The sequence below is a fragment of the Cyprinus carpio genome, chromosome A16, assembly GCF_018340385.1.
Source record: "Cyprinus carpio isolate SPL01 chromosome A16, ASM1834038v1, whole genome shotgun sequence".
Classification (NCBI taxonomy): domain Eukaryota; kingdom Metazoa; phylum Chordata; class Actinopteri; order Cypriniformes; family Cyprinidae; genus Cyprinus; species Cyprinus carpio.
This window is the reverse complement of record NC_056587.1, coordinates 16,624,216-16,635,368: the sequence shown is the minus strand read 5'-3', so window position 1 is coordinate 16,635,368 and position 11,153 is coordinate 16,624,216. Positions and strand designations below refer to the sequence as shown.

At 36.5% G+C, this 11,153-nt stretch overlaps 1 protein-coding gene across 2 annotated transcripts; it reads right to left on the bottom strand.

Annotated features, from left to right (window-relative positions):
• Positions 1-2,729: 2,729 nt before the first annotated feature.
• LOC109086858 (centromere protein W-like) lies at positions 2,730-8,352 on the bottom strand. Of its 2 annotated transcripts, XM_042772969.1 has the most exons (4): positions 7,183-8,352; positions 5,436-5,549; positions 3,567-3,635; positions 2,730-3,122 (listed from the first exon to the last, which is right to left on the bottom strand). In XM_042772969.1, the coding sequence occupies exons 1-3, from the start codon at positions 7,441-7,443 to the stop codon at positions 3,579-3,581; spliced, it is 432 nt and encodes a 143-aa protein (XP_042628903.1). In that variant the 5' UTR covers positions 7,444-8,352; the 3' UTR covers positions 2,730-3,122; positions 3,567-3,578. The 2 variants fall into 2 exon arrangements, with proteins under 2 accessions (XP_042628903.1, XP_018956677.2); XM_019101132.2 differs by lacking the exon at positions 3,567-3,635 and having other exon boundaries at positions 7,183-7,768.
• Between the last annotated feature and the right edge of the window lie 2,801 nt (positions 8,353-11,153).

Below are 11,153 nucleotides of genomic sequence, written 5' to 3'. Positions count from 1 at the left end.
TGCATCGTGCCCATGTTTTGGCGAGTGAAGGTGTGTTTCCAACTCAATAATAAAAGCGAAGTGCTTTGCAAGCCACGTTTAAGTTAAACACTATCCTTTGCCTGGCACCCATGCATAACATGTACATCCTGCATGACATCAGAGGGCCTGGAGCCCTGTTAAATCATGTCCCAGCTGGGCTTTTTAACACCAAGGTCAGTGCACACCACTGAGTAACACAAGCAGGTGGGGATGAGGAATCCCTACCACAAACTGCTATGCCAGAGAAGGTCAGCTTGGCATCACCATAGGGAGCATTTGGCTCCTGAAGCTGGTTTGGGCAGAGAAAGCAGAAGGACCTTGATGCATTACTTATTTCTTTATGTACATACATACTATTACTATGACACCCCTTTTCTACTAAATTGATGCTGCAGCCAGTGCTTAAACAGGGTACCTGCAAATCTCTCTTAGAACTTGTCCGTTTCCACTGCACTTTAGAGACAATCATTGACGTACCCTGTCAGATTTCTGATTGCCCATTGCATTCAAAAGACACACAATGAATAGGCTATGATATTAAACACTGCAAATACACACAGTAAATACAAACCTTTGCCCTTATAAATACGCACACAAACGTTTGAAAGCAGTTGCCTTTATAAAGATATAAAATTGAGTTGTTACTGATGGTAATGCAGAAAGACTTATCTCAAGTGGATATTTGTCTTCATTTTACAATAAAGGCAAAAACAATTAGTCCCTTTCCAACTTATTCTATCTAAAAAGCGAACTGTTCAATCAGATAGTGAATTATTGTGAAAGCAATGCGATTACAGTTTCAAGCACTTTTCAAACTGTGAAAACACTACATGCAAATTCAAGCATTTTCAAGGATTTCCAGCACCTGTACAAACCCTGCTGCCCATAAACAGACATATTTTGGTGTTATCAAGAACATATTTTTGACATTAACAATTATTTAAGCATCTTTATTCGAGCTTAACAGTAGGAGGTTATTTATATAACAACCAACATGTAAATTTACTGGAGTAAAAATTCAAGTGGCTGGAATAGGTGTGCAGAAATAGAAATAGTGTTTTTTAGTAAACCATATTTGAGCCAGAGCTGCTCCGTCAATGGAAAAAGGGATATGAATATGAATAACTAACTCTTCATTATGACCACAAGTTTAGGCAATGTATATGTGATGCTACTTTATACTTTACATCCATAAAAAAATAGAAAGTAAAAAAATAAAATAAAAAAATAGCATATTCTATATAGCATCAACGCATACAAGAAATGTTAATAATGATAATAACCCCCAACACTTTTGGGCTGTTCTGGGCGTTTTGATCTCTATGGACTGTGGTAAATGTTTTTAAAGGCCAAAAGTTGTATTTGCATTTGTTGCATCCATTTTTAATCATCATCCAGAGAGGAAAAAAATAAATAAAAATGCTTTCATATTGCATGTATTCTCACTGTTGCCCTCTTCTGGTCTTGCATGACAAGGATAATAATAATCGCTGTTCCCACAGTCTGCTCCTGTAAAAGATACATACATCTACTTTCCAAGAAGCAGCATCAAGAAAGGCCATGAAGAAAAAGTTGAAGAATAAACGGCACCATTCCCATTGTGATGATGAAGATGGATGAGGATAAAGAGGATGAAGATGTCGTACATGAAAGATGAAGATAAAGTTGGATTTAGAGGTCTGGAGAACATTCTAGACTGTTATCAACAGGCAACTCTTCTCAAAACTCAAAGGCAGGCAGAAAGTACAAACACTAGGCTGCTCAATCCCTGGCAGCCCAATTAATTCTGACAGAAGGATTAGAGGAGGGTGACTCCCAGCCAGGTCATGTGATCATCGGTGGTATACACCCGAAAAGTGAGACCCAAACATTTACTTTCCTGTGGTCCTGGGGTCAGGCCCTTTGATCCCACACAACATGGGCAGGAAGCATGGAGCAGATGCAAGCACAGAACTGACTTGACACCTTTGGTGATCAGTTAGTGACACTCCATACATTACCATTCAATATTCTGGGGTCAGTAAGATTTTTTTTTCCCTCTCTCTTTACTTCATCATGTGACACTGAAGACTGGAGTAATGGCTGCTGACATTTCAGTTTTGCCATCACAGGGATAAATTTAATTTTTTTAAATGGTAATATTTCACAATATTACTGTTTTTACTGTATTTTTTGATCAAATAAATGCAACCTAGGTAAGCATAAGAGACTCCTTTCAAAAACATTTAAAAATCTTACAGTCCTGAACTTTTGAAAAGTAGTATGTCAGAAACACAGTCAGGTACTATCCAAAGGTAGAAAGGAATCAAAGCAAGTGAAAGTTTCAGATTTTATTATAAACCTCTTCAAGTGTTTTACTGCTTGTAATGAATATATATATATATATCCTTAACTTCATTTTACACTGATTTACTCATTTTTAATATGATATTAAGGTGCCCTGGCCATGTTCTTAACAAATTTTGTGTATTATATGTCAGTCAGATATTAGTAATTAAATTTGAAATAAAAATGATTATCTCATTACAAGACATCCATCTGATACTGGATACACAGGAAAGTGAAATATCGTCTGAGTGAACCTGCTTTTGTGAGCAAGTCAAAGATAATGGTCCCAATGTTGTCGATGGCTGAGAGCCAAATAACTTGTTGCTTTACAGAGTGAGGAAAGAAACACTACACGGTTACTCAACCATGTGTTACCCAAGTTACAAGTGGTACAAATTGTTTATTAACAGGTAATAAGACATAATATGATCTAAAGAGATGAGGCACACGTGTTGCTTTAGATATCTGAGCTAGATACTGTCCATCATACATGATTTACACAAAACTAGAAGCAAGAGAAATTTATCATGGATCACAGCCTAATAATGGGCACAACGCTGAAACAAGGTAACATAAATTCCATTGTAGACATAAAAGTTCTAAGGAAAGAATTAAAGTAAAATGTTCATCTTAGACAGTCCATATACGTAGCTCACACATTCTGAAGTCTTTAAGTAAATTTTAGGTCACACGGTGAACGCTTTGAACAATTAAAGGGGTGTGATGGGGAGTTCCTGTCATCCACATTATCCACGTGTGCTCTTTAACAGTTTCTGCAACAACAAAGGGAAGAAATACAATTAGGCTATTTAGATCAGGGGTCATCACCATTGACCATTGAGGGATAATCACTCATTGATCATGCAACCAATAGTCACAGTGTATTCATTTCATTTTTGTACAATGTCAATTTACAGTGGTTATGCTTCCTATATGCATATATACATATACATATATATATATATATATATATATATATATATATATAAAATAATAAATCATAGAATTTAATTTTTATATTATATTTTTTTCAATATATAATAATAATAATCATAATTTATAAAAAATATCATATAATTAAAAAAAATACTTTTTAACATATATAAGTACACATTTATATTATATTATACTATATTTATTAATAACCTATATTGTTTAGAAACACCCAGTTTTTAAGTTATGCCCCTGTTTTTTTGCCCTCTCAAATTCCCACTTACCATGGCAGAGCTCTACATTAAACACCTGTATTCATAGGCAGCCATGCTGAACCGGTCTGCGCCTGAACTCTGTAAAGCATGTAATTCCTAACATGTTTAGTTGTGACAAGCCATCATGACTTCGCTCTTGATTTGGATTGGAACAAGCAGAGCATATTTCGTGCTCCTGCTGCTTAAGTGCATCTGTACAAGGAGCACTCTGCACACAATTACATCTTAATCAAATAAGCTGCCTGCCCTCGTGAAAATAAACGGAGAACGATGACTAGCACGAAAACTGGCCGGATCTCTGTTCAGTGTTATGGTGACTCATTTGATGTGGTGCCCCATTCAGATCTATAGCGCTGGAGAAAATATCCATCAAAGGGGTGGTTGTAAGATGATGTAGCCGGATTCTGGCTGCAGTACATTTGCCGTTTTAATTACTTTTTCAGGTCATGATCCTCAAAACAATAGATGAATAAATAAATGAAAATTACAGGAGATTCAGCTGGGCCTAATCTACAGTAAAACACTATATCTAAACTAAATCTAACAGCAATCAACACGGCAACTCTGTCAAAGCATGGACTGCATTTATGATGAAACTTCAGACACATGCTTTCATTCCTGAATATTTAGTCTGTTAAAAAAAGAAAAAAAGATGTGCCTTCCCAAGGATTCACTCACTTTGGTGAATGTCACAAAGCTTGTCAACCACATGTCTGGGTCAATGATTTTATTTATTTATTTATTTATTTCAGAATTTGGGTTGAACTGTTTAAATTTGTCAAGAAAACAATGTGCCAGTGAAAAAATCGTAATGGTCCTAAAATTAGGCCTCCGTTCTTTATGGAAAATATAATTTCTTTTTTTTTTTTTGACCTGGACATGATCGGGTGACTGGGAGTGTGTTATTCTGATTTGTTTAAAGCAAAATTCCATGCACTTCAGCATGGTATTTAAAATCATACTAGAATCTATCATAATCAGCACAGGGTGCACACAGCTGCCAATTTCTTTCCATTTGTGAGCACTGATATGAACTCATCCAGTCTCACTCTAAAAAACAGGCTGCACAGCTAACAAACTGGACCTGGAGATAAGCTGCCATTCACCTAATGTAGCTCTTGGCAGTTTGCTAATGAACAAATTGATTGCTGTAACACATACTGTTGAGATGATCAATAGACAGGCCATGGGTGACATCTGCTAACAATGCAGCCTGATTATATTAATATCCATTGGAAACCTAACCCAGCCGATCTCAGGTACCCAGTGTGCTTGTTAGAGAACATCACTGCCTCAACACATTGTTGGACCTCAGGGTAAAATAAATCAAGTGAAGTATAAAGGAGGGAAGTTGGAAGTACATTTTGTCTGATAGTTCAGTGGTGCACGGACCAGAGATAAAAACAAGTCACTTTCTATCTTTATAAAATAATAAACAACTAAATGTGTACATGAGAGACCATACAGAACAAAAGGAAAGCAGCATATTTTGTCCATAGGATCATGTTCACTTTATTTAGGGGAAAATAAAGATATACGGCGTGCACAATTAAAGACAATTTTAAAGGTCATGCCTTGTAACACATTTAACAATGAATAAAAATGACAATAAATACTTCAAAATAATTAATACAATTTAATAAAATTCATATAATGACTATTATTTTATATAATAAAATAATGTATTAAATAAAATCTAATAAATCTACTATATAAATGTATAATATCGATTTTTGCAGAGCAAATATAAAATATTTCAATATTTTCAGCTACTCTATTTTGCTTGAAAGGTTTAATTTCTACATAGCTACATTGAGCTAATGCAGTTTAGAGAGCAGCTCTTTTAATTAGCTTAATTATTATGGTGGTGTTGGATACCTTCGCAACAGCTCTGACGTGGTGAACTTTGATGGTTGCTGATTTCTCCTCAAAGGCCTTCACCCTGGACTCCTCTGCTAGACGATGCAGGACAACCAGAAGGTTGAGCTGGGCCTGTGGACACAAGAGAAAAAACAATTAGTTATTTAGCTGACAGAGACCATACCCTTGGAGCAATTTAGAGCATGTGAATGGAATACATTGAGAACAACTATTAATTGCTACAATTAAAGAAATGTATTAAATAATGTTTGCAGAAATTATTGCACAAATTACTTGGGTTTATTACTCAAAATAAACACGCAAAGGCAGAAAACATATCAGTTTCTTTTAACCAAAAACCCTACAAAACTAAGCCAGAGCTAAACAGAACCCCAATGCTTAAGTGATAGATGACCATGTAATCCTTTCAAGAGACTCTTAGTAACTTGGTGCACAAAAGGACAAACGCTTGGAGTCAAGAGGACTATCAGTTTTGAGCGACTCAAGTGAACATCATACTCCGTTGTTCCGCCAGGTGTAGCATGCAGAGTTATAACCCTATACCTGTGCATGGATCAACAGATAAGTGCTGCCGTAAAGGAGGATTATGTTACAGGAACTGTTATGCAGATCCAGGAGAGGGGGGGGGGGGGATGTCAGAGAAAGACAAATCTTCCAGCCCTCCCCAAAGACATGGATCCTTGTGCAACCTTGTCGGATTGCACAAGGATTAGACCAGGAAATAGTTTCATTTTCAGCACTTCATCTGTCTTTGCCCATTTTGTCACGAGCTACTGAACAGAGCTCTGCACTTGGGGATGGATTTCAGATCAGCTTTGAGCTCAAAGTTTACGTATTTAAAATCATCACTTGTGCTGGAACCTGTGCTAACATGACTACATTGTATAAAACATACTAGATGTGTCTTCCTGGTGTAGCTTATAATGCAGATATGAAGTCATTCTCTTGTCTGAGGATTTTTCCAGCATCATTTAAACAGTTTAGGTGGTTATGAATCACAAAGCCATAACCATGTGTATGAATATTCATTACATGCATAATGAGATGCTTTTGAGGGTGCATCACAATATTCATTTTATGATCACTAACTGATAAATGGCTGATATTATAAATCTTTACTAAAAAAAGAGAGGAAAAATAAAATAAATAGTTGCTATATTAATATGAATTTATATATCACAACTTGTTATGTGTCCTATTCACTAATCTGTTATCTATCCCCTACAAAGAGATCTAAATAGCAATCTAAATATTAAAATATCCAGTATCTGCCAATATAGGCTATATTACAAAATGATTTTGATTCTCTAACTGACAGTCTGGCAACATACTCTTTTTGATGCTGTACCTTTAAAACTTCTAAAATCAAAGACTTATAACATCATATTGATGTTTACAGGCCTGTTTTTACAACTTAGTTTTCATAAACTGAATGAGCGGACTGGGGAAGGAGCTTTGCGTTGTGAACATATTCTTAATATTTCTAATAACAAAATTTCCTGCACATTCACCTCCACTGTGGTCTGCGCTATGTACTGCTACAAGCTGCTTTATGAAGAAAGTTCTGTATATTATCTCCTGCACTTTCTCTCGGTCTCAAAAATGTGTATAAATGAATGAAACAAGTGACCACATCCACTGAACCATATTCAGCTAGTTTTCCTAATGATTTCAGCTGAAAAAACGCAGCGCTTCTTGTGCATCTACACAATGCCATTTGGATGTAATTTAAATCTATTAATACCTCATTTTCATAATTGTGGGTCATCTCTGGGGCGTCTGAATACTTCTCCAACAGCTGGTCTTGAGAGTGTTTTTCGAGAAGGAATCTGAGAAGCCCATGTAGGCTTCCCCTGTGCCAGAGGCTTTGCCAAAACATAACAACCGGGCTGAACTGATTACAGCAGAGGCCGTTTCTGCTGCCTCGCTCAGACACGGAAATCACATGGAATCCTCTCCGAGGGCAGAGGAGTGTGGAGAAAACCGGTCTCAGCAGCATCAACATTAAAGAGAGTCTGTATCTTCTGCTTCAGAGTGTGCAGTGCAGACTTACACTGTCCTGTGATCTGTCCAAATTTAACCTTGGTCTTGTATCAGAAAGTGTAACAAGATGAATCTGGATTTACATTTTCTCAAGGAAATCCCTTTGCTTAGACTGCAGAAAAAGAAAATTGTTACAGTTTCAAGAATTTGTAAGTTTCAAGGTTACTTCAACCTGCACCATCAAACACCAGACAAGTTAACAACACTCTGATACAAAACAACCAACAGCCACTGATGTTTATTGGCCTCTATGCCTTCCTGTAGCTCAAACAGTAGAGCATGGCACTAGTAACGCAGGTTTAATTCCTAGGGAATCTAGCCAACCAACTAAATTGTACCAACTAAACTAAAAAAAATTGTCTACATAATATCTAAAATCAATCATTTAAAATTTTACAGGGATTAATTCAATTTTGGCCATCACAGCATTATAATTTACTGGATAAATATCATCACTGATCATTAGATGCCAATGTAATACAATAAATGTCAAAAAATATATAGCTAAAGAATGAGCATTCACAATTTAATCCTATATTGACAAATGTAAAAAATAATAATATTGGCCAAGATGCAAGAAAGAAGACTAGCAAGCAACATAAATCAATTCTAACTAGGGTTGCATGATTAATCGAAATAAATCGCAAAAAGGCAATAAATCGCAATTAGGCAGAAGCTAAGATTGTCATGCGTATCTTTCAGTGAAGCACGGTTCTGTGATCAGCAGTAAATCTCCATCCAAAGGCCAGAGGGCGCTTTCGTGCTGAAACTCCAAATACGCCTCGCAGAAGAAACTTGCTGAACAAACAGAAGATTTAACTATTTTCATTAATTGAACCACACGACTACGACAATATATGGTTTATTTGAGTTCATCTTATTATAATTTTTATTATAATAAAGTATATAATAATGCAGTGCTAATCGACATAGCCTTTAGCAGTGCTTAGAATACTATGAAATATATTGCGTGCCTTATTTTGTGTAAGAAGCCACATCATCTCACAGAAGGATTTATTTCAAACACTCGACTGACTTTATGAAGTGAGTTTGGAATAAAAATGTGGTATTTTAACGTGCTTTCAGATGGAGCAGCATTTATTACACAGAGGCGTAGTTCACTGACAAGCTACACAAACAGTTTTCATAATCGCAGAATAATTTCTTCGATTTCATAATCGAGCGATTAAATCGTCTGAGATTATGAATGCGATTTTGCGTAGCTTGTCAGTGAACTATGGCTCTGTGTAGTAAATGCTGCTCCATCTGAAAGCACGTGCTAGAGATTTAATACTAATCACAGAACCGGCTTTACTGACAAGATATGCATGACAATCACATTTGTTTAATCGTGCAGCCCTAATTCTAACAATGCAAGATTTTCACATTTCTGAAAAAGCACAAATTCAAAACATTTCCCTCACCAGACTCAGACCAGGATTTGCAATTATCATTTCTTAAATAAACACTTTTGAATAACCTGCAACCACCAATTTCAACTCAGGAACCCATCATCCAATTACAGTACACAAACCCAGCACAACTTCTAATGACCTGGTGTGAAAATGCCAGGAGCTCTTGGCCTGGGCTGCCAAAACAGCCCTTTGATTTTCTACACTTTCCCAGAGATTCTTAACACCAGGGAGGAAACATTGCTGTTGGGGGGCAAGAGTGGGTCTATGATTTGGGGGAATATCTGGAAAAAGAAAACACACACTTGTTCACGGCATCTTTGCAGGATGCAGCGGACTATTTTCATTTTCAATCAACCATCAAATGCAATATAGGCTATCTCAGTTCAGCAGGGGGAACAAAGTGCTGTCTTAAGCCACTGCTCCACCTGGCAGGACCCACTTATAAACAGGAGAGATGAATTAGTATGACTGGGATAATCTCACAAACTGTTTCTGAGCTTACAGAGTGAGATCTGATGCAGGAGACAGGAAACATGAGTCTAAGCACTTTTAATAGAGCACAGAATAGGTAAGGAAAAAGGAGATTGTCATGCTATGCTGGAAAACTGGATCAAAAGTTTCTCAGGAAACTGAACATGTATTCCTGTTATTATTTTACAGTTCAAAATCAGTGTTCTGGATTTAAACACCTCTGTTTCTCATTTGCTATCTCCTCTACCAGTCTATTTAAGCTAACTACGAACTAAAATTGCCTCTGTAAATGGTATAAATACTTGCAGTACAAATAATTTTGTTTCCAGCAGAACTGTTTTTGCATATGACTTAAATTTTAGTATGTTCCTCATGAAAACACAAGGCTATCAAATGGCTTCAGAAGACTTGTAATATAAACTCAGATTTGAATTTTCTAAAGATTTAGAAGGATTCAAAGATCATACATTGAATGATTCATAGTCATTGAAGTCTTTGGTGCAATTCATTAAAAGAACAGGCTCGTAAGAGTCATTTGTTTGTGAATCAGACTACACTGGTCAAGCTGCATGTTTGCTCTTGATTTAAACAAACAAACATATATATATATATATATAGGATTTATTGTGTTTATCTTATCACATCCAGTTCAGAATGCAATCAAAAAAAAATTCTCTGAAGCTACAGATTCAATATCAGTGCTGGAAATACTTGTAATTGTAGGTCTACAAAGTTTGAAGGGCCTTATTAGGAATTTTGTCATTCAAAGCACAGGAAACCAGATCAAACCAGTACATATTCATAGGACAAAAAAAAACCTTTTTTTCATTTTTTCCCCCTGCATTTTCCTTTTAATTTAATGGCTGGATTAGACCCCTGTAAAGCAGAGCACCTTTCAGGCGGCTTTTACATCCCCACCTCCAGTCTCCATAAAGAAATACCAGCTGCATTGGACCTTTAATTAGGACCCTGTTAGTGCACGGACATCCTACACACACACACACACACACACACAGCATAACCAACTATGTACAGTGCCCCTCAACTTAAAACAACGGATAAGCAATTCCCTAATTCCCATGGAAAACACAAGGCAAGCCTGCCGAAAGGCAAACCTCAATCAGCCTAAACCACTGGACTCCCCTTTTGAAAACTGAAGTTCCTTTTAATCATCTTAAGCTATGAAGTGGTCAGTATCAAGCAATCAAAGAGGCAGCATGCGACACTGCCATACATCTAATGCATGTAACAACATTTACAGTGGCCACTTAACTTGATGATGCATAAAACAAATTGGTTTCATCAGTGCAGCTTGGATATAAAACGTTAAACAAATGTAAACACATCTGCTAAGCTAAGGGGCCAAGTTCCTTAAAATAAAGTCGACTTCAAAAAAGTCACAACTTGGTGGTCTTTATTGGTTTTATTGGCTTGTCCGCCCATTTGTGGTTTCCTGATCCTAGAATTAGGTCTTTTCCTAAGTGACAAGATGGGCAAGAACTTTGCACTGGTAGCAAACAAATCATTACCGTCGGAGGTCTGTGGTCTCACAGTTACGGAAAATGCTCGGACATATGGTTCTAATGGAGACATTGTGAGTTTGAATATAGCTGCAGTTGTTTGTAATGTAGATTTTTTGAGTTTGTATTTATTTGCTTTATTTAATTTAAATTTAATTCTGCATTTTTTCCTATCCGTATATTAGTGTTCTTCTTCATATGGAGCTTTAGGGCAGCTCTGGTAGCTCTTGTTCTCTGTTTAAATGTTAAAAAACGAGGAATTGAGT